We start from the raw sequence: 22,585 nt of genomic DNA, 5'->3' as shown, positions 1-22,585 counted from the left end.
CAGACGACCAATTAGAGAGGCGAGTACGCACGTGGGCGGGGCCTAGGATCCCGGCGGAGGCTGGGTGTGTGTCGCCTGACCGGATCATGACAGAAGTTTTCAGTCAATGTAGCTGGCTACAGTGCTTCGTTATTAAGCCTGCTCCTTATTGTATTTCATCCCGGACGTGTCAACAATTATTATCTCCTCCTTTTATTGGCAACAAATAAATAAATCATAGACATTTGACTGACCGCGCAGTTCCATCTGGAACTTTGGATAAGCGACCCGTCGGCCTTCTTGACAGTGAAGACGACCACTTCGAGACCGCTGAGCGGACCGGGGTGCCGCCATGGGAAACCGGGGGATGGAAGACCTCATTCCCCTCATCAACAAGCTTCAGGACGCTTTCAGCTCCATCGGCCAGAGCTGCAACTTGGAGCTGCCCCAAATAGCGGTCGTCGGCGGCCAGAGCGCGGGGAAGAGTTCGGTTCTGGAGAATTTTGTTGGCAGGTCGTACCGTTTATGGCAACTTTTGAATGTGAATGTGAGACTTAAGAAGTAAAAATAGTTTGGGTTCATCTATCGTTCGCTACGTTTATCTCCTGTAAAAGCCGCTAACTAAGCGCTATGGTGGATTTTTTTGCATTTCGGAAGATGAGCTATTCACCATTAACAATTACGCTTTTTACGCAAGAAAATTTGTGTTCGTATTCAATATAAACACCCAAGGATTAATTAGCTTGGTCGAATACATCATATAAAACATACACACGCACACTCATTTTTGTCTAATCCCTCTCAGCCTCAGCACTTCTGTTAAACATTTACAAAGTCATAGTTCCTTAAGAACGTTACCCAAGGCTGTAAATACATCCTTTATTGGCCACGCACTACACAAGCCAGGTCAATGTCTGACTTCAAAAGTGGTAAAAAAAAAAAGTGTAGTCAAACTCATTTTTGTCACGTGCCTCATTGTACTTCCCCCAGAAGACTGTAATGACTGAAACCATGCAAATGTATAATCACTTAATTATATATATATATATTTATTTATTGGAGCTCCACTACATAAATTTATTGGGTCAGATCTTGCTCGCGGCTTGAGTTTGACACCTGTGGTGGAGTGTTGTGTTTTCTGGATAAACAGATTACGGGTATAAAAGGGCAGAACCGGTTGGATTCTTTTAAGATGCCAACACTGCTGAATTTGTGAGCTTTTCCAGTGAGACTGACGGAATCTTAATGAGGTACCCCCTCCAGACAAATAACAAGAAAGCAACTGTTAGAACATCATTGGTCATGCAGGCGCATCAACTTTCCTCAAGCAATTATTGTTAATGCGAGCTCAGAAAAGGGAACTTCTGACGTGTCTACGTTTTAGGATGTTGTCAGTGTTGAGATGGAGAATGCGGCTTACGCGGGCGGCCATGCCTTCATTTCCCCTTTTGCCTTTTGTCGTTGGGACCCAAGCGGTTCCTTGGGAAAACAGTAGGGCCATTGATGTTCTGATGTGTGGGGTCATCAGTGATATCACCAGCTGCACTGTGATTTGTACATTGTATGACACACTCTCTTGCGATTTTCATGTCTGTTAATGAGCATATTAATGAAGCTGTTGATGTTCTTTGTTTAGTTTGACGGTTTGAGTGACTTTATTAGTCTCAAACACTTGAAATTGAATTAACTAATCAAGTTCAAGTATGGTCCAACAGTGGCAATTAGGGGTGGGAATCTTTGAATGTCTCAGGATTCAATTCGATTCCGATTTTTGGGTCTGCGATTCGATTCAGAATCAATTTTTGCTTCAAAATGATTTGATTGACAATGATTTTTGCTTCAATCTATAGATGTGCAAGGAATTGTAATGATCTACTCTAGTCTGACTAGCTAATGCTAATTAGTGTGCTACTCACTACACTTTTATCACGCTGAAAAAAAAAAACTTTTATTGGAATACCTTGATCGTGACTTTTTCCTTCCACTCTCTAATGTGGCTACAACTTAACAGTGTATTAGACCGCGTGAAACCACACTGCCCCTCATTGGCCAAACCGGGTATAACATGAACAGCCCTCCAAATAAAGGCACACACAGACAAAGGCAAGATAGTATAAAATAATTTAAATAAAAATCGATTTTTGGGCCATTTAAAATTGATTCTAAATCGTACTAAATGAGAATCGCGATTCTTATGAGAATTGATTTTTTGGGGCAATTCGTGAAACCAATCAGAAATAACAGGGCTCTAGACTAGCTTTTTACATTGGATAAATACACCATATGAAAGGAGGACCTGCAAAAGGAGGTGATTTTTCATAGATGATCGCGAGCTAAAATCTCAAACTATATTTCTTTAAACTGTCAAGATTTTAACTGATCCCTCAAGACTTCTAACTGAAATTTTAATTAATTTGATTTAGCATTTTAATGACAATTCACAATGTAAATGTATAAGGCCTGTTGATTTATTTTTATGATGGCCACAATATGATTTAGGAAATTACCAAAGGGATGTTTTTAATGAAAAATTTGAACATTTTTGAAATAACGGTTTGCGGTTTGCACATCTGCCTGACAGTTCTGAGGTTTGATTTTCAGATGCGCCCCCCGAGCACTGTTTCCATATTCTCCCCATGCTAGCTTGGGCTTTCTCTGGGTACTGCAGCTCCCTCCTGCATTCTTTTTTTCTTTTTTCTTTTTCTTCTTCTTTTTTTATTTATTTTTTTTACATTTTACTTGCAGTCAGTATCCAATATACCCATGAATTTACCCATTCAGTATTTCTATTTTCATACTTGCATCCTTTTTCTTTTCTTTTTTTTACCAGATCTTTCGGTCATTTAATGTAAAGATCTGGTTTCAACATTCATATCCAGTCACAGAATTTGGTTTGGTGCTTTCGCAAGTGAAAGGAAGTACTGAGGAAGGAGGATGGGATTGTTGTGTAACTTCCTGAATGCTCAGTCAGCATTGGATAACAGGCATAGTGGGTGTGAGTGGTTCTTAATGTGTGTGTGTGTCAGACCTGCTAACCTTGCTAATAAGATGCTGTGTAACAGACTTGAGTCATATGTTGAATTTCTGATATACATAGTGTGCAAATTGGAGCGGCAGCAGCTCGTTAATTAGATTTAGATTCTTTAACTCATTCACTGCCATTGACGGCTATAAATGTCAAAAATTCCTTTGAACTATTTCTAGTTTAAATTTTTTTCCCACTTTTGTTAACAAAAGTATGAAAACATATAATTTATTTTTGTATTAGAACAGATATAAAATTTGTGATTAATCATGAGTTAACTAGTGAAGTCATGCGATTAATTCTGTTTAAAAATTGTAATCGCCCGACACCCCAAATAAAAAAATTGTAATTCTTAAAAAAATATAGGTTTTCATACTCTTGTTAACAAAAATGGAAAAAAAATGTTAAACTAATAAAAATAGTTAAAATTAACTTTTGTTGTCTATAGCTGTCAATGGCAGTGAATGAGTTAAGTTGCAATTGGATTTGATATCCATCTAAATCAGAGGTGGGCATCGAGGGCCGGAGTCCTGCAGGTTTTGCATGTTGCCCTTCTCCAACACAGCTGATATATGATCAGCTCATCAGCAAGCTCTGCATAAGCCTGATAACGATCCTGCTGATTGGAATCAGCTTGTGTTGGAAGTGAGAAACCTCCAAAACCTGCAGGACTCCGGCCCTCGAGGACCGAGATTGCCCACCTCTGATCTAAATGCTCCAACATTGAATTAGTAAGAAGGATAAATACATAAATAGAGTCAATTCTGAAATATTTAATCTGCCATATAAGTATGTATGTACACAAATGTGGTATGTCACATCACATTGTTTACCAATGAAACATCGAAATATAGAAGTATACACATAACTTATTTGTGCAGCTGGAGCCCAAATGTAAAAACAAAAGAAAACATGACAGATTTATCTTATACCTGTATTGAAAAAGTAAACTTAATGTGTTTTGAATCCCAATGAAATGAGACGTGATAGTTACATCGGGGTCAGTCACTCTTGAAATCCAACCATCACATCTAACAATGTAACAACTCCAAAACAAAATGATGTCAATTAAAAGTTACTGCATTACAATCCATCAACATTTGCATGATTGTTGCTGTGGTGTGTTTATTGCTTCAGTAACATTTCGAGTACAGTCACTTGTTATACTTTGTGTGTATTTTGCCGAGAGGATTGAATGAGTGTGGCTCTAACGACAGACACGTTGTCATTGCCGACAGTGATGTGTTGTCACTGACCTGGAAATAATGACAATTCTATTGAACAGGAGTTTCCATTCTGATAGATGATCATGCACATATGAGTGCTCACAGGGAAGTAGAAAGATGTCTTCCTTTCTATTTTGCACACAGTTTTTTTTTAAGTTAAAAGTCAGACGTGTCCATAAATTCATTTTCCTCCACTTATTTGGGATCGGATGGTTAATTAAGCACAAGCTTAATTAGGGAAGCTCAGACTTCCCGAAGTCTAGACTAGTCTAGTCAAGTCATCCTCAAATCAAATATTTTCATTGTGATTGCATTATTGCTTTTTAGAGCATTTTTTTAAATGATCATTATGTACAGAAACACTACCTTCAGCCCTCCATGTGGCCAGTCAGGATATCGGACGGTCTTTCATTCACATTAAGTATGGGGCATAGATCATTTGCACCATTGATAAATGGCACAATTCAAAGTGGTGTGTCTCTCGATCTATATTTTTGATGTATTTTTATTTATCTAACATTTTCAAGATGAAATACCAGATACTATTGTGATTGGTTTGTCATTATTGTGTGTGTGTGTTTTTTTTTTTTTTTAAACATTACTTGTGTCTCTCCTGTAGAGATTTCTTGCCCAGAGGGTCTGGTATCGTCACCCGCCGTCCTCTCATCCTGCAACTCGTCAACAACAAAGCAGGCAAGTGGAATATGTAGCATAGGCATAAACACATAAATGCATTCCTAAAAATGTCCCCATCTTATTTTATTTATAAACAAAACAGTAGTCTCTGACCTAATAAAGCACATCTCAATTTGTGCTTCACTCAAAACAAATCTCCACTTTTCTCCTCCGGGGTAAAAAAAAAAGGTAGTCTCTGTATGTTCTGTCTTTTGGACTGATACCGCCACACAACTAGAATCCACAAAAACTAGATGACGCTATTGTCCACACCAGGGGTTGAACTGGGTTTTCAGGCATAGACTTTTCTCTTGACCCTTGTCGGCTAGCTACTACGATTGAATGACGTGATGCGGGGTTAATCACCTGAAAGTCGGCAAGGTGGCAGTTGTGGTGTAACGTTTTGGAATTATGGGATATTCACGTCCGCACTTGAGACCGACTCAAAGTAGACATAACAATAAAAACACTTGGACAGATGTTTGTTTTTTCTACTTTACTTGAGTTTTTTTTGTTTGGGTGCTTCTGTCATAGCAGCTAGCTAGTGCTAAGCTATCCTTGGAGGGTTCATCTCTCCGGTCCAGCGTCCAAGTTTGCAAACTCCCTTTGTGCTAGGACTACAGCGAGTCACTTTCTGTGTGCTTCGACTGCTCTAATTTGAATAGGAATGAGGGGAGCCGCTTCGATTGACTGGGAGTTGGCTGTGTTCCATCCCACAATGATGCATAACGGAGCAAAACGCCCTATTCAATCTGTGCTAGTCAAGCACACTTAGACTGTGCGTTATACTTGTGCTGGGCACAAAAATAGGGCCCCGAGTGTTAATATAGTTGTAATAGCTACTTAGTTAGTTATTGTTAGTTACCTCCAGAGGTAGTGCTCCCGGATGGTCTGGTCTATTCTCTTCATCATCACATTTTCATTTTGTTTTTCTATACAGAGTATGCAGAGTTCCTGCATTGTAAGGGCCGTAAATTTGTGGACTTTGATGAAGTCCGTCAGGAGATTGAAGCAGAAACTGACCGGCTCACCGGATCCAATAAGGGCATTTCACCAATCCCGATCAACCTTCGAGTCTACTCCCCTAATGGTGAGGAAAACACACTATCAGATAAAACACGCACAAAAGTTTTCCTGCTATCTTGCTTGAAGTTTCTTTTCTCCTCTGTCAATAATGCCTCTTAGTGTTGAACCTGACCCTGATCGACCTGCCGGGAATGACAAAAGTGGCTGTCGGAGACCAGCCTGTAGACATCGAACACCAGATCAGAGACATGCTGCTGCAGTTCATCACCAAGGAGAGCTGCCTCATTCTGGCCGTCACTCCGGCTAATACTGACCTGGCCAACTCGGATGCCCTCAAGATTGCCAAGGAGGTCGATCCTCAGGGTAGGACAGCATTTATTTGTTTGAATTTTTCAGGCACTTTAAAACCTTTTCTCTACAATGTGAAAATACTTCATCCCGCTAAAACATTTACTGATACTCTCGTCACATCTGACCGATGAAATTACCAAACATGCCACATTGGACCACTGAAACAGTCCGAGTCCACCCTCATGCTCAATTTTCATAATCAATCATTTGCGTAATTCCGTGGGAGGTTTGGATGATGGAATCTTATCACTAAAACTGGCCACATACAAAAAGTGAATTTTTAAAATGAATGGCTGCCCAGTGATGTCGTATGGAGCTGTGATGGGCTGTACAGAGAATTGTATTTTTTTCTATCAGAGTCCATTGAAAACAAATTTGCAGGTTAATCCGGGGGCCCTGTAGCAAAGGTTTTTATTTTTTTAATTTATTAATAAAAATATGACAATGTAAGAGGGAGTTGTAGGGCTGCAGCTATCAAATATTTTTGAAAATTCTATTGAAAAATTGACTATTCTGATAAAATATGTTGCCTGGTTAAAGAGCATTTTTGGCATGTCACACATTGACTTATGGGTCATTGATGCATACGTTTGCCCGATGATACTCATTTTATGAATTATCATGTGACCAAAAATAAATAACCGATTTGGGACTTTTATTATGAAATACATTTAAGGACAGGAGTTTGTATCATCCTAAGACAGTCAAGAACACAGAGGAGCAGCTATCACTTTTGTTTGTATTGTCTCACAACTATGTAAAAAACGTACCTTTTTAGCATCTGCTATCTAGTGGTATTATTTGGATATATACACAGCAAAAATATAAACACAACGCTTTTGTTTTTGCTCCCTTTTTTTACGAGAACTCAAAGATCTGAAACTTCACACAATATCACAATGTGTGTCAAATATTGTTCACAAACCAATCTAATAATTGACTTATCGATTTGTATCAAGATTAATCGGTATTGAATCGACTCGTGACCTATGAATCGTGATACGAATCGAATTGCCAGGTACTAGGCAATTCACACCCCTAGACTATGCGCAAATTCTCGTGTGACTATGCGCGAACCGTCAGACTGTCAACAACAATGCCGTGTCGTAGTCGTTTTGCGCAGCCTCCTTAGCTTGCTTATGCTTTTGCAGCAAATATATTTTGCTTCTTTATTCCCACGTTCAACAAGCGGTGTTGTACTTGAATCACCCGCCATTGTCACTTCTCCTGTGTTTCTCTTTCATGTTGTTTTGATACATGCAAAGCCATGTGTGTTCTGTAGATTGCATTAAAGTTAGAAAAAAAAGTGTTCGTCTTCTTCGTTGATTCTTCTTCTACGCTTTTCGTTAATTCCCTGTGGCTGCGCTACAGCGCCACTCCAGATTTGGCATATACATTACAGCCATTAAACGTCCTCAGCGTCTTCCTTTGGACACACGCAAGTCTTGAAATGCTTCTGTGTGTACAAGATTTGTTTGAGGAACGAAGCCGGCTTTGCTTCCGTCTGGACAGGGCCTGAATCTGTGATAGTGAGTACTTCTCCTTTGCTGAGATAACCCATCCCACCTCACAGGTGTGCCATATCAAAATGCTGATTAAACACCATGATTAGTGCACAGGTGTGCTTTAGACTGCCCACAATAAAAGGCCACTCTGAAAGGTGAAGTTTTGTTTTATTGGGGGATGGGGTCTGGGGACCCAGAAAACCAGTGCTAACTGGTAATGACTGCCCCCCCACCCACCATAAAACAAAACAGCAACGCCAACAACCATGGGATCTAGTAAACAAACATGTTGAAGCGGAACTTAAAATGTGATATGCCTGGCTTCAGCATCTTTCTTGAATTGCATGAATTGGATGTCTGACAATCATTGCGTCATCCACAAAGCCTGAAAGGGGTTGACTGTAATGGCTGACAGACTGTTATTGGCTATTTTCCAGGTTAAAAAAAAAAGTCTTTATGACTAAATATGTTTACAGAACAAAGCCTTGTTCTTGTCCAACCTATCATCAGCCTCACTGATTGTAATGCTAATAAGCTATTGTTAGCATGTAACAGATTTGGGATGTTTAGCAAGGGATGATTGTAATACGTGTGATTTGTATGGAGTTCTGCGACACAGAAGAATGGTGTCTATGTTAAAATCTCATTGAATTGATGAAAAAAATATTGTGGTGCCATTTTTGGTTATGACATATTTGTCTTCAGGTCTGCGTACTATTGGAGTGATTACCAAGCTGGACTTGATGGATGAGGGGACGGATGCTCGAGACATTCTGGAAAACAAACTGCTTCCTCTACGCAGAGGTAAAACCACACACACTCGCACGTTCAACAAATACACACTATTACTACCACTGTTTATGGCATACTCATTTTTGAAGCAGAGGGAACCTAAAAGATGCCAGTCTTATGCCAGTTTGATGCCTTTAGTGCAGTGGGTTCTTAATCTGGGTTTGATGAAACCAGAGATTTGGTGCGTTAATCTCATAGGCTTGATGGAGATCAAGACACATACACACAAACATTGGATACAACATTTTGCAACACAATGTAAGGAAGACTTTTTTGCAAAAAGGATTTGAAAGTCAAGGTGATGAAGCCTCGCATTTCTGAGTTTATTGATAAAATGCAACCGGAACCTGAGAACTATGTAAATAGACATAACGGTACAGCGAAACTATTTGAAAAAAACAGTCTTGTCTACTGTATGTAAGGCAACAACAGAAGGCACATTGATTAACAGTAATAATAATAATAATAATAATAATAATTCATTGATTTTATTTTGATTTTGTGTAAAATTATTATTTTTTGTTATTTTTATTTGAACAAATGATTTTGTGAGCAACTTGTGTTGTGCCTGTTGTGCACTAATAAAAGACATAATCTGTCTTCAATTCACAATTCAAATTTTTCCAATTATGAGTTTATGCACACATAAAACTTTGTGGTTTCATACCCCCAACAAGGTTAAGAACCACTGCTTTAGAGCCTCATTCACTGTCACTCCAATCAAGTTAACCAGTGGTTTGATATCACAACAGTGGAATGTTGTCTTTATTTTCTGCAGGTTACATTGGGGTGGTAAACCGCAGTCAGAAGGACATTGATGGAAAGAAAGACATCCGTGCTGCTTTGGCTGCTGAGCGCAAGTTTTTCTTGTCCCATCCTGCATACAGACACTTCGCTGAGCGCATGGGAACGTCACACCTGCAGAAGACACTGAATCAGGTCAGACATACACCTAGCCAGGGCTTACACATCCCTTGAATTACCCTCATATGACATTTGAATTATAAATCTACTTTTTGATTTAAATTTTCAATAAACTTTTTTAAAAAAGACTCAAAATGACTTTTTTTCATTTGAGGAGCAATTTTGCCAATGTTTCACAAAGCAGGTTCAACAAACTCTGAGTCTAACACTGAACACTGAGTTGATCTACTCTGAGATAGGAAACTCGTGAGTTTTCGGTTCCAGGACAGCTCATTTGCGTTTTACCTGGATTTAAGCGCACTACCACTATAAAAACACAGCATCAATGGAGCCACAATTCGACGAGTCACCATGGAAATGGGGAAGCAGAGGGTGGTGTTTTTGCCATGCCATGTTTGTGGAAAAAAGGACTTTTAATATAGCCTTATTGACTTTTTTTTTTTTTAAATAACAGACGGCAGAACTATGTTACGACAAAACTTGCCAGCTGACTGAAAGAATGAGGAAATCTAATTTCATGTGTAGCTGAAAGGAGGCAGAGACAGAGAGAAACTTGAGGTACCGACCAGGTTAGGTTTATAGAGTGTGTTACTATGATAACTGACAAGAGAGCTTAAGTTACCCCTCTTTCTCTGGTTTGAGTTACCTGCCTTTTTGAAACGGAGTTTCCCGCATTCTGGGTTAACAGACTCAGATTTTTCACTAAACCTGCTTTGCATTAAGAGCAAAATTGATGCAGATGGAAGGCAGTTTCAAGAAAGCTGAGGAGGCGAGTTCATGTTTGTCAAGTGTGGCTGGAAAAAAAAAAATAATATATATATATATATATATATTTTTTTTTTAAATTGAATTTACTATATACGAAATAAAGAAATGTTCATGTCTTTAAGATTTTTTTTCACCTATTGTATTATTTATAATACAGTATTAAAGTTCAATCTCTCTTTTTTTTTTTCCCCCTCCAGCAACTCACCAATCACATCCGTGACACTCTGCCAGGGTTACGCAGTAAGCTGCAAAGCCAGCTACTCTCCCTGGAGAAAGAGGTGGAAGAATTCAAAAACTTTCGTCCTGATGATCCCACACGCAAAACCAAGGCTTTGCTTCAGTCAGTACACACACACACGCACATGACAGACACCAATATATTTGAAAACTACTACACTGCTTCACATGCAGGATGGTGCAGCAATTTGGCGTGGACTTTGAGAAGTGCATTGAAGGCTCAGGGGATCAGGTGGACACTTCCAATTTATCTGGAGGGGCAAAGATCAACCGCATTTTTCATGAGCGTTTTCCTTTTGAGCTGGTGAAGGTGACTACAGTTTCATTGTTCACTGTCATTAAGATAGTAACTTAATATCTGAGAATAACTTGTGATCATTGTTAGCAGGCATATGGCAACAACTATAAATTATTTAAGCCTTTGCGTCTCTGTCTTAGATGGAGTTTGATGAGAAGGAGCTGAGGAAAGAAATCAGTTACGCTATCAAAAACATCCATGGAGTCAGGCAAGTTGGAACAGCCTGTAAACATACCGTACATGAACACTTTGCCTCCTTCTGTTAGCTTGTGTCTGAGCTCCCTTGTTTGGCAGTCTCATAAAAAGCATCCATCCAATCCCTTATGTTTCAATTCATTGTGTTGTGTGGTTTTAGTTTGACCTGTCTCAGTACTGTGGCTTATTTTCTGGTGAAGTGCCCCCATTCCCTGCCCCCACCCTTACCCCCATGTGCAGCTCCTGTCTTCCTGCTCCATGTCTGTCCCATGTGTATGTCCTTCAGGACAGGCCTGTTCACCCCAGACATGGCGTTTGAAGCCATAGTGAAAAAGCAGATCATTAAGCTGAAAGAACCGTGTCTGAAATGCATCGACATGGTCATCCAGGAGCTCATCAACACAGTCAGGCAGTGCACTAATAAGGTATCACTGCATGGTCTCTGACATGCTTGTACACCAGAGAAAGTGGTCAACCGCAGTGCTGCCAGGAGCATCCCCCCCCCCCCACCCGATCTGACAGTAATTTTATGCAGCTACACATTTTTTGCACCTCATTTTCACATAAGCATTAAAGGGGACATATTATAGAAATGTAGCTTTTTAATTGCTTACAAATAATTGGGTCTCTGGAGAGCATGCCGACTCATCAAGTATGAAATTAAACTACCAAGTACATTTTTGGGATATCCGCCTATTTTTGAAAATGCGTTTTTCAGTAAGACGTTCTGAATTCTTCCACACTTGGCTCCGCTTTTGCTACTTTTCCCTTTTCAACTTGCTCATCATGTTAACAAAAGGTATACTTATCATTAGTTTCGTAGAGGGGGTTAACTCGCTACTAATTTGTAATTTGTAGAGACCGACCAATATATGTATTTTTTTAGCGCCGATACCAAAAATATTAGTCGTCAGAGCGTTCAATAATCAATATTTGGAGCCAATATCCATTTTCACTAAAGGTAAAATATTGGCATCAAAATTGAAATGATTTTTTTTTTTAATGCTTACATTGTTGAAATGTGTTATACAATAATGTTTATTAAACAACTTTTCATATTTATAAAACATTTGTTTATTTTAAATCTTAAACAATAAATAGATTTGCAATAAAATTTTAACAAAATGTTAAGGGCGCTTCCCGGTTCATCAGCATGTCTTAAAAAGCTACTGACGTCACTTCTTGAATCTGACGTGGTCGCTCTGCTACTGTGGCGTATACAAGTCCAACTGTTCTCCCGGCAACACCCCTTGAGTGCTAGGGGGTTGAGTACCACTTTAAACAAGTAAATATCTTCCTATAGCTTTCTACAGTAAATTAAGTTTGCCAAAATCTCAAAATAACTGTACTGTTAAACTTTCACTTATTATTATTTTAATTTCTAACAAAAACAAAAGGTGCACAGGATACCGGTAAGCAGCATCTATAATAAATTTAACAACAAATTTAAATAAATACTTCTCTACTCTAACTGGCTGTCAATTTTTTTTTAAAGGCCGATATTTGTCAAAATGCTAAATATAATAAACGACACAGCTGATAATTGGCCCAGCCGATAATTGGTCTATCCCTACCATTTTATAAATTATGTGGGGAAATCATAATATGTCTCTCTTCAAACGTTTAAAGTTGAAGTGCTATTGCACGTTGTTGTCCGAGCTGCACTGCGGTTCACTGCAATGGTGTCTCAGAGAAGCTGTGTGGTCAGAAGTAGAAGTCACCTATACGTGTCCTTGTGATGGTTCGTAACAAAACAAGCTGCAGGTTTTTTTTCCTTTTCAATTTAAGAACTTTGTGGCCTTACTTAAACTCTGTCAAGATTTCCTCTTGCTTTAATGGTAAACTGAAGCTGTACCTTTATGCATTGTCAAAAGTTGTGACATTTCAATAACTTGATTTTATCTCACCAGGATATACTGTATATATTAGTTTTATAGTCATTTGTTGCCAGTTGCCACCACTGAGTTTTTTGTTTTGTTTTTTGGTCTGGAACATGAAAATATAAGTTGTTTCTTTAACACATACCAGACAGAAATAGCATGATGCACATACCTATACTCCATATAGAGAGTATTGTAAACATAAGGGTCTCTTGTGGAATACAATGTTGTCATATGTGACCATGCATTTCTACTTTTTTGTTTATCTTCTTGGTGAATATAATCATCTATCATTTCTCTTTGTTTATTGTTTCTTTCTCAGTGTCAGTTTTGTTTGTGGTTTCGTGGCAGGTAGTGCTTTTACAGCGTTTCCGGCTATAACCTATGCACAGTTAAATGTTACAGTTGTGCGCTGTAAGGCATAAAGTAAGTTGTTATGCATTTCACTTTATTGTGAAAATAAATGTGGACAAAACGTCTTAGTCACATAAAGAATTAAGATGCAGTGGCAACTAAATAAATGATTCAATGTGTGCCACCACTTTATTTATTCCGTATGCAAACCTGCAGCTTGTTTAATTAACCAGAACATGAAGCAGAACTAACTCAAATGTTCCCTTTTTGTCAGTCTTCCTCAATGGCATCCCAATTTACTCTGGCTTTTCTTTCTCTGCCACTCTCCTCTACCATCTTTCTATGCCATGCTACACTACCTCATCTTTCATTAATTGTCCAACTCCCATGATGCATCACCACAGGACAGGCCTGTTTACTCCCGACTTGGCGTTTGAAGCTATAGTGAAAAAGCAGGTCATTAAGCTGAAAGACCCCTGTCTGAAATGTGTTGACCTCGTCGTCACCGAGCTTGTCACCCTGATCAGGAAGTGCACTGAAAAGGTAAATGGGAGAGGCGGAGTGACGGGATGACGGAAGGCAATCCGAGATAGAACAATGAGAAAAGAAGTAACGTGTTGCTGTCTATCACTGTTAATGATTACAGGCTCCACTCAGCACCCATCTCATCCTGTGATTCCCTCTAAATTTAAGATCCCCTCTGATCCTGGAACTTGAGCAGCCCTCTTCACCCCATCAGCGCTAAGAGCAGTGATTTAAACACCCTCCTCTCACTCATTAAAACTATTTCCCATGACACGACTTAGAAAAGGGAACCTGTCCTGTCAGTTTTTTTTTTTAAATCTTAAAGTATACAGTATTCCATTTCTCATTTTTCCATCTTTACTGCAGCTCTTTGCACTCATCTTTTCAAGTATCGCTCTAATATTTTTTTCCAATTTTTTTACATTTTTGGGACGTCTGCATTCAGTTTCATCCCAAACACATAAAAATGTAAAAAAAAAATGACAAAAATGGACAAGTGTTTTTCACATAGCATCGACGTTATGCTATTCTACAACAGTGGAACCTCAAAGGTCGAACACAAACAATTCCAGGTTAATTTAGGGGGGAAATGGAAACAATTCCCTGGTTATTTGATCTGAATGACAAATGTTTTGACAATTGACCAAAAGGAAGTGGTTGAACTTTGAGGTACCACTGTAGTCACTTTGCATGTCTTACTATATCTTCATGCATTTGTTAAGAATGTACACCAGGGTTTCCCCCAGAAAACATGCTACGCCTGCTGATCATATTATTAACAAAATGTGGCCTTTTTTTTTCTAATCTTGGCAGGCAGTCAGGCCTTTACTTAAAGCGCTGGAGGAAACCCTGTACACAGAATGTCCGTGCTAGCGTGTATCCATGTTTCTACTGTGTCGCTTATTTTGTATCATTGCGGTACCTGCAGCAGTGTTTTTTCCTTTTTGCTGTCTGCAGCTTGGATCATATCCTCGTCTTAGAGAAGAAACGGAGCGAATCGTCACCACCTATATTAGAGAGAGGGACAGCAAGACGAAAGACCAGGTTAGTATGCGTGCGTGTGTGCTTAGTGTAATTAGAAGTTGTTCCTCAAATATTTGTCATGTTTGGCCCATCAGGTGCTCCTGTTAATTGACATCGAACTATCTTACATCAACACTAATCATGAGGACTTCATTGGTTTTGCCAAGTAAGAGATTATTTCTGGTTCAATAGAAAACTTATTTTTTTTTCTGCTTCTAGTTATTTATTTATTTTATTTTTTAAGATTGCCTTGAATGAATATGTAATAGTGATGAGTCGCTTTAGTTGTTTGTGGAGACATGATGAAGATTTACTCACTGCTTCATTAAGTCCACTAGCTCACTGTAATACAAAGCCGTCACCCCAAAAATATACACAACACCCACTAGTAAAGCAAAACTCTTGATCTTGCAGTGCCCAGCAGAGGACGGCTGCAAATGCGACCAAAAAGAGAGTCATGCCTAACCAGGTATTTGCTTCACTTTGCATGTATGATTTGTTTCATATCTTGGTCAGTGAGTGGTTGTATGTCATGACATAGCTGTCTTTTGTTGATTCCCACTAACACCTCTCTGCCCTTGTGTACTGTTTTTTTTATTATTCTCCCGTATTGTTCCTTCATTTCATGGTCCAGGGAGAGATTCTTGTAAGTATCTTACCATCCTCCACCACCTCTTGTTCCCTTTCTCCTGGGTGGGTGTCTGTTTCAACCATCCATTTTGAGCATTTTGTGCAACCTTGTGACCGTTGGGACCATTCTTTGATGACTCTTGAGAAATGGGCCTGTCATCTATAAACATTCAGACAAATCGGTTGCAACAGTGACTATCCAGTTGTGTAATACTTTTACACACACTGGTGTACTACAAATGCCGTCAGTTTTTCCTCACGTGCCTGCTACCTTGTGTCTCCGTGTGCCTAAATCTGGCAGAGATCTAGGAAATGTGACTCTCTTTGAAGCGTGTCAAGTTTATATTATTAGTATATGTGTGTGTTTGTATTTTCGAATTTCCCAGGGTTGGGTGTTTTCTTTGTTATTTCTGTATTTTCTTGTGGTTCGTGTGTATTCATAATGTTTTTGTGTGTCGTGCGCAGGTTATCCGTCGGGGCTGGTTGACAATCAACATTAGCATCATGAAGGGAGGCTCCAAGGATTACTGGTTTGTTCTCACGGCTGAGTCCCTTTCTTGGTACAAAGATGAGGAGGTAAGGAAGGGACAGGGCTCCAGTTTTGTTTTTTAATTAGCTATCTTTTGTATTACAAGCCACATTTGTAAGACATTTTTGTCATTTTTTTTATTTCACAAAATTACAGCACAGAAAATATCGTGGGCAGGTCTGACCAACAGATGGTGGTATAACTGCCAACAGGATATAGCGTAAACAGCCTATTGCGATGGTCAATGCTCAAATGTTACTGGGGCAAATTTTACAATTGTCAGACACTGTTAAATGTTAGTAGTGCATATATACACTCATTTATGCACATTATGTGCATTTTTTTAATCTAGCGCTTCCCAAATTGGAGTTTGAAACCAGGGAACATGTTTTTTTTTCCTACTAGAATAAATTGTAATTGCATATTCACTACAGTAGGTGGCAGTGGCGCTCTCATTGTCAGAGAGTGTGCAAGGAGTATTAGCTCCTCTGCAGAGGTGTACTTATAACAATTTCATAGACAAATCATACAGAGTTGAGAGGGTGTGAAATATTTTCTTTGAGCGTCATTGGCTTAATCGGTTGATATCTGATACAAGTACAGAAATGTTGCCTCTGCAAAGACAATATCACTCAGCAAAACTGTTCATAGAGGTTTGAATGATTATTTAGGCCATTTTGGTTAGTTCCACGCATGTAGCAAAATACACAAAACACTCATTATGACATTGTGCCTGTTACTTATGCATCAAGTCTAGGTAGTGTTCAAATTTGGTGGTAAAACTGGTTTCCAATGTGTTGTGTAATTAATCAGGAGAAGGAGAAGAAGTACATGTTGCCTCTTGACAACCTGAAGCTAAGAGATGTGGAAAAGGGATTCATGTCCAGCAAACATGTCTTTGCCATATTCAACACTGAGCAGAGGTGAGTGCGCAACGTTGCCATCTTTGGGCCTTTTGAACATCTATACCTATCCTTAATTGTGTTACACAGAAACGTGTACAAAGACCTGCGGCAAATCGAGCTGGCGTGTGACACTCAAGAGGACGTGGACAGCTGGAAAGCCTCGTTCCTCAGAGCTGGTGTTTACCCTGAGAAAGATCAGGTATTAACATTTTAAACAGCGGATGTTTGAAGATACTCAGTAATGTCACGGTTACAGTTTTGGGTACTTGTTGGACCTGATTTTGATGAGTTATAACATTGGGTTTACACTTAACTTTTCATAATCACTAGTCAATAGCCCTTGAGGTCGGCAACAAATTAATAACAGAGGTGTTGATATACTGCTGAGTTAGGCTTCATTGAGCGTACTTCTCAACGTTTTGTCATCCACTTCTGGTTATATTGATTGAAGGAACCTGCTTCACACACTGTAGCAACTGCTGGTATTTTTTTAATTTTTTTTTTTATTGTTTTTGATTGCTATTATATTAGTATATTCTTATTTTATTTTGTCACTAATGTGATTTCTGGTTGTAATTTCAAGTTATATTTAAAGTTGAATTTTCAAGTATTCAAATAATTTTCATTGTCATACCAACACTTTTCTACATGATATGGCACAAATTATGACACCCGGTGTCCAAGATTAGCCCAGTACGTCCGAGGACTTGTGAAAATAAAAATAAAAGAACGCAATAAGATAAAATAAATAGAGATAAGAGAGATGCTTATTCACGGTTTGAATGTGTGCAAAGATGCAATGCAGCAATTTTTGAATGAAATGCATCTGGCATCCTCACATCTGCTCACAGAGCTCAGAATCTGTTTGTCTATGCTTCGGTCAAATTCACCAAAATCGTGTTTGACTACCTGCACGAACATTTAGACATGGTCCGAGCTCATGTATCCTTTTAAGTTTAGACCGACTTTTTGCCACTAAATTGTGATTCTGACAGCCATAACTAAGGACAGAGCTAATTCTTCCAAACGTGCCATGTATGAAATTAGAGCCTACTGTCTCTCTTCAGCTAGCTTGTCTTCCTCTTTCTCTACAGCCCGAAAATGAAGATGCGATGATTCCGGGCGACACCGTGTCTATGGACCCGCAGTTGGAGCGGCAGGTGGAGACCATCCGCAACCTGGTGGACTCGTATATCAGCATTGTCAACAAGTCCATCAGAGACCTCATGCCCAAGACCATTATGCACCTCATGATTAACAGTGTAGGTTTTCCTTTTTTTTTTTTTATTGGCACCTGTGGAGTTTTTTGCCCTGCACACAGCGAAACTTCGGGGCAGCAATACAGATTTACTGTATTTTTATGAAGCAGTAAATTGTTGTAATAAGCTGCTAATTGTGTTGGTAGGTGTATTTTGTTATAACTTTTTTAGAAAAAAAATATCAGTTACATTATTAAGTAGGGATGTTCGATACCACTTTTTTTTTTAGACCGTACAGATACGAGTACTCACATTTTCAGTACTCACTGATACCGATACCAAGTGCCGATACCATTGGTACTTATGATGCATAACATTTCCACCCAAAAAAGCAATGACAGATCTTTTTTTTTAAGTGACCTATTTATCCCATTCCCAATTATAGCAAAGTTCTTTAAAATTGCATGAAATTAATGGCAATTTATATTGTTTTCAATTTGCTCATAAAAGTAATTTTGCATAGAGTACACAATAAAATGATTTTTTAAAAATTGATAATTAAAATGAAACAAATAATCCAGTAGGGGAACAAAAAGTCCCAATCAGAACATGTGGCTGTACAACTTTTTTTTAAGGAATACAGTCAAGTGCAAAGAAAGTAAATACAATAGTGCTTCAAGTAATTTAGTCATTTCTACTATATGTTAAGAATTCCTCAATCTGTTTAGTGTGTAATGTTTAATTATGTCTTGTATTGAACAATGTGTCTGCATTTCAGAGCTCAATAAATTACCGGAGCCACCTTTGGCGTTCAATAAATGCACCATTTTTGTGCACACCTGCGTATGTATTATTGTGCTGTTTGACCTCCAGGCAAAGGACTTCATCCACTCGGAGCTGCTGGCCTACCTATACTCAGCTGGGGACCAGAGCAGCCTGATGGAAGAGTCTGCCGAGCAGGCTCAGAGAAGAGATGAGATGCTGAGGATGTACCATGCTCTCAAGGAATCTCTGGTCATTATTGGTGACATCAGCACCACCACCATCTCAACCCCGGTGCCTCCACCGGTAGACGACACCTGGATGAAAGATTCTAGGTAACCGGTGTGAATGGAATACGTAGATTCACTGCGTACTGAGATGTTTGTCTATCCCAGTCTTCCTGCAGGAACCCGCCCTGCCCAAGCATCAGCGCCTCCTCCAAACCGTCCCCCGGCAGTCAGGGGACCCGCGCCAGGTCCTGCCCCACCGTTGAACCCCTCACCGGCATTCGGAGCTCCACCTGTGCCCACCCGACCTGGCCCAGCGCCGGCCCAGTCCGGTTTTGATCCAAACGTTCCACTGATTCCCTCCAGACCGGCACGTGTGCCTCCCGCGCTGCCACCGGGCATACCGAGGTAAGCAACGACAACAGCTGTATTTTTCGATATTGATTGGTGCGACATCAGTGTGACATCATAACACAACAGCAACATGAATGGCTGTTGATTTATTATGAAAAGACAATCAGGTAAGTTTGAGAAAAATTTTATGTTCTACTTTGACAACTAATCAACAAACAGGCATTCTAGTGTGTCTACCACCAGGGCTATTATAGTTTTGGAATTTTCATTTTAGTTAGTTTTTATCTTGTTTAGAGTTTTTTTTTTTTATTATCAGTTTTCAGTTTTTTATTAGTTTTAGATGTGTTTTTTTATCACTTAGTTTTAGTTAGTTTCACTATTAGTTTTCGTTAAAAAAAATTGTGTATTACTTGTGTGCAATATTTAATAAACACTATGATAAAATGAAAAAAGTAACACATTTCTTACCTAGCATTGCATTTTGGCTGAGTTAATTAAATAAAAAACAAACAGGCGAGGCGAGTCATTGGAGCCAGGTCAAGTTCAAAATTGTCACAAAAAAAAAAAGGTTCAAAATTGCCTAGGAGTGACGTCTTCCGAATGTGCTTTTCTATTAGCTGCTTCTAGATGATGTCACTTCTGTGTGTTACACTTTCAAACGTCCTTATTCTGGTTAATATTGGAAATAAATAAACTTAAAATCACATTTAAAATCAACCCAACGGCTCATGTATTATTATTAATTACTGAAGACTAAACTGAAGGACATTTTCACTATAATTATAGTTAATTTTAGTTTTGTAAACGTAAAATGTACAGGTAGTTTTAGTTACTTTTCTTTTTTTAAAAGCACTTTTGTTTTTAATTTTGTAAAGAAAATGTTTTTTTTGTTTTTGTTTTAGTTATTTTGTTAATTTCCGTTAACTAAAATAACCTTGTCTACCACTATTGCTGGTTGTTTATTTTGGTTTGGTTTATGATAGTGGAACCACTCAATTGTGCTAAACGTACGTCTTGGTGGAATTGGAGCTAAGGATTCTTTTTGCGTGTGCGTGTAAGTGGTGGGAAAGCCCATGGTGGCGGTGCTTGTGGTGCTTTGGGGATCTTGGTGCATGACTAGCTGATGACATATTTCCTCGCATGTTTCTTCCCCCCGCCCCATTCTACCCCACTCTGTCTTCCTGCAGCAGAAGACCCCCGGCTGCTCCCAACAGACCCACCATCATACGTCCTTCAGAACCCTCCCTGCTTGACTAGAAGCACACGCAATATGCAAACATTTCATTTGGTTTACACTTTTGTATTTCCAGTTAGTTTCCTATCGGCAGTTCAGAGATGTACTGTATGATATTTTGACTCGGTGTCCATTCTTGAACGTGCGCGGTGACTTTTTGACATTATGCAAAGGGAACATTTTTATGAGTCTTATGGTTTAAGAGCCATCACTTTTTAGATGTATTGTTTAATGTTAAATTCATTTTGATATGGTAAAAAAAAGAAAAAAAATCAAGGTCATCAAGACATTTCTATATGTCATCGTTGTGTCAAATTTTATATACTAAGCACCTCATGATATAAGTAGCACTTTTTGATGAGTTGTTTCTCTGCATGTGTTGCAGATCTCACTGGCAGAGCCAGACTTTTATAAACGGAGAGGCCAGGGGGCAAGGATACTTCAGGGTATTCAAAGATTATGCCAAATAATTCATTTCATAACAAAATAATTTCAATTGGAGTCTCTAAATATTGAAATAGTTTTAAGTACATATTAAGCACACATGAGATTTTTGAATGTAATATGCTGTATTAAATCATTTGCTCCCCAAAACGTATTAAAATGTTGGCTGGCAGGCTGCATGCAAGACGTGCGGTGCCGTGACATGTCAATCATTTAGCTCCTGGATGTCCAATCACTTGAGGGCCAGTGCCACCCCGGCCTCCCCTCTGGCTCCCCCAGTGGCAGATCTACAAAATTAGGTTTCAAGAATCATTTTAGTAATTGTCCTTGCTCTATATGGGTTTGACTTTTTATTATATCCCATCTCCCACCAGTGCTGGTTAATTTTAATCCTGCCTTCAATTTGTATCATCAAAAGCCATAAATATCATATGAGTAAAAGTGCCTGCTTTTGATGTTTATTAAAGAATGTTGTTAATTAAAAAAATGATGTGCTCTTGCTTCACTTTTCAGCCATACCTTTTCTGGGTGTTTTACCATCTCTTGTTGCATGCTAATTAATGTGCGCAGTGCTATAGATAGCATGGCTACTAATGTACTGTATTGCTATATTTACAGAAGTTATATCAGGTAATGTCTGATTTACATTAGATTCAAATGAAAAATGTGTTGCTAAGGTAAGTACGGTTGCTCGGAGCAACAGAATAAAGACATTTGCATGTGGGCTATTCATAGAACTAGAATGACTAAGAAAATGTATGCAACTGGAATTTTACTGGTTATTCTCTATTGTTTCTGTTTCTCCATTGTATCTGTCATTTAGCACTTGAATTTAAACAAAAATATCTGCCTCTTCCCACAGACGTCCTCCACACTTGTCTCGTAGCAACCAAAGATGACGGACGCTTGAGAAAAACTGGCTCAGCAAGAAGGGTGGATGCCCACTTGGCTTGTGGCACATCAGGAATTTGTGTTTCCCACGACAAAGGATGACAAAAATAAATGATGTGTTATTTTGAGTTCAGTAAGGTGTCATTTGTGGCGGGACACAGTTGATGTGGGCGAAAGTCCACATCTGAGTGAGAAAGTACACACGTGGACACAATTGTTGGTACGTCTCTGTTAATGAAAGATAAAACCATAGTGACTGAAATCAACAAAATCAGCCATTACTTTTGAATTTGTCGTTCAACAGAATTATTTTACAAACTAATGAAACAGGCCTGTCGGTCTCTTCAATTGATCACTAATTTTCTTGTCTTGTTCTTAAACTTCTGAATATCATTATCAGGCTGTCAGGAATGGTCTTATAGCCTGTAACGTTAACATGCTTGTCTATAATGTTCTTTTTAATCCATTGAGACAACTCTGTCCTTTGTTTTCTGTCATCCCATGTTTTTACGTCACCAAAAACCACAGTGATTATTAGTCACCCTTTAAATAGGCGTACTGACTATGAGTTTGAACCAATGGACTCACCTTAGTTAAATATGTCCATCTGGTCACATTATTTTCAAT

At 38.9% G+C, this 22,585-nt stretch overlaps 1 protein-coding gene across 8 annotated transcripts; it reads left to right on the top strand.

Moving 5' to 3' along the window:
- Window positions 1-84: 84 nt before the first annotated feature.
- On the top strand, window positions 85-21,572 carry LOC144054840 (dynamin-2-like). Of its 8 annotated transcripts, none has more exons than XM_077570174.1 (21): window positions 85-492; window positions 4,850-4,923; window positions 5,846-5,995; window positions 6,091-6,294; window positions 8,493-8,591; window positions 9,358-9,518; window positions 10,469-10,611; window positions 10,683-10,818; window positions 10,947-11,014; window positions 13,640-13,778; window positions 14,718-14,804; window positions 14,879-14,949; window positions 15,198-15,252; window positions 15,418-15,429; window positions 15,879-15,989; window positions 16,756-16,865; window positions 16,935-17,046; window positions 17,942-18,109; window positions 18,920-19,143; window positions 19,204-19,443; window positions 20,580-21,572. In XM_077570174.1, the coding sequence occupies exons 1-21, from the start codon at window positions 332-334 to the stop codon at window positions 20,644-20,646; spliced, it is 2,592 nt and encodes an 863-aa protein (XP_077426300.1). In that variant the 5' UTR covers window positions 85-331; the 3' UTR covers window positions 20,647-21,572. The 8 variants fall into 8 exon arrangements, with proteins under 8 accessions (XP_077426300.1, XP_077426298.1, XP_077426299.1 ...); XM_077570172.1 differs by having other exon boundaries at window positions 86-492; window positions 20,577-21,572; XM_077570173.1 differs by lacking the exon at window positions 13,640-13,778 and adding an exon at window positions 11,288-11,426 and having other exon boundaries at window positions 86-492.
- Window positions 21,573-22,585: the final 1,013 nt, after the last annotated feature.

This window comes from Vanacampus margaritifer, chromosome 7 (assembly GCF_051991255.1).
Source record: "Vanacampus margaritifer isolate UIUO_Vmar chromosome 7, RoL_Vmar_1.0, whole genome shotgun sequence".
NCBI lineage: Eukaryota > Metazoa > Chordata > Actinopteri > Syngnathiformes > Syngnathidae > Vanacampus > Vanacampus margaritifer.
Note: the sequence above shows the minus strand (reverse complement) of the source record. Positions and strands in the feature narration are given on the sequence as shown.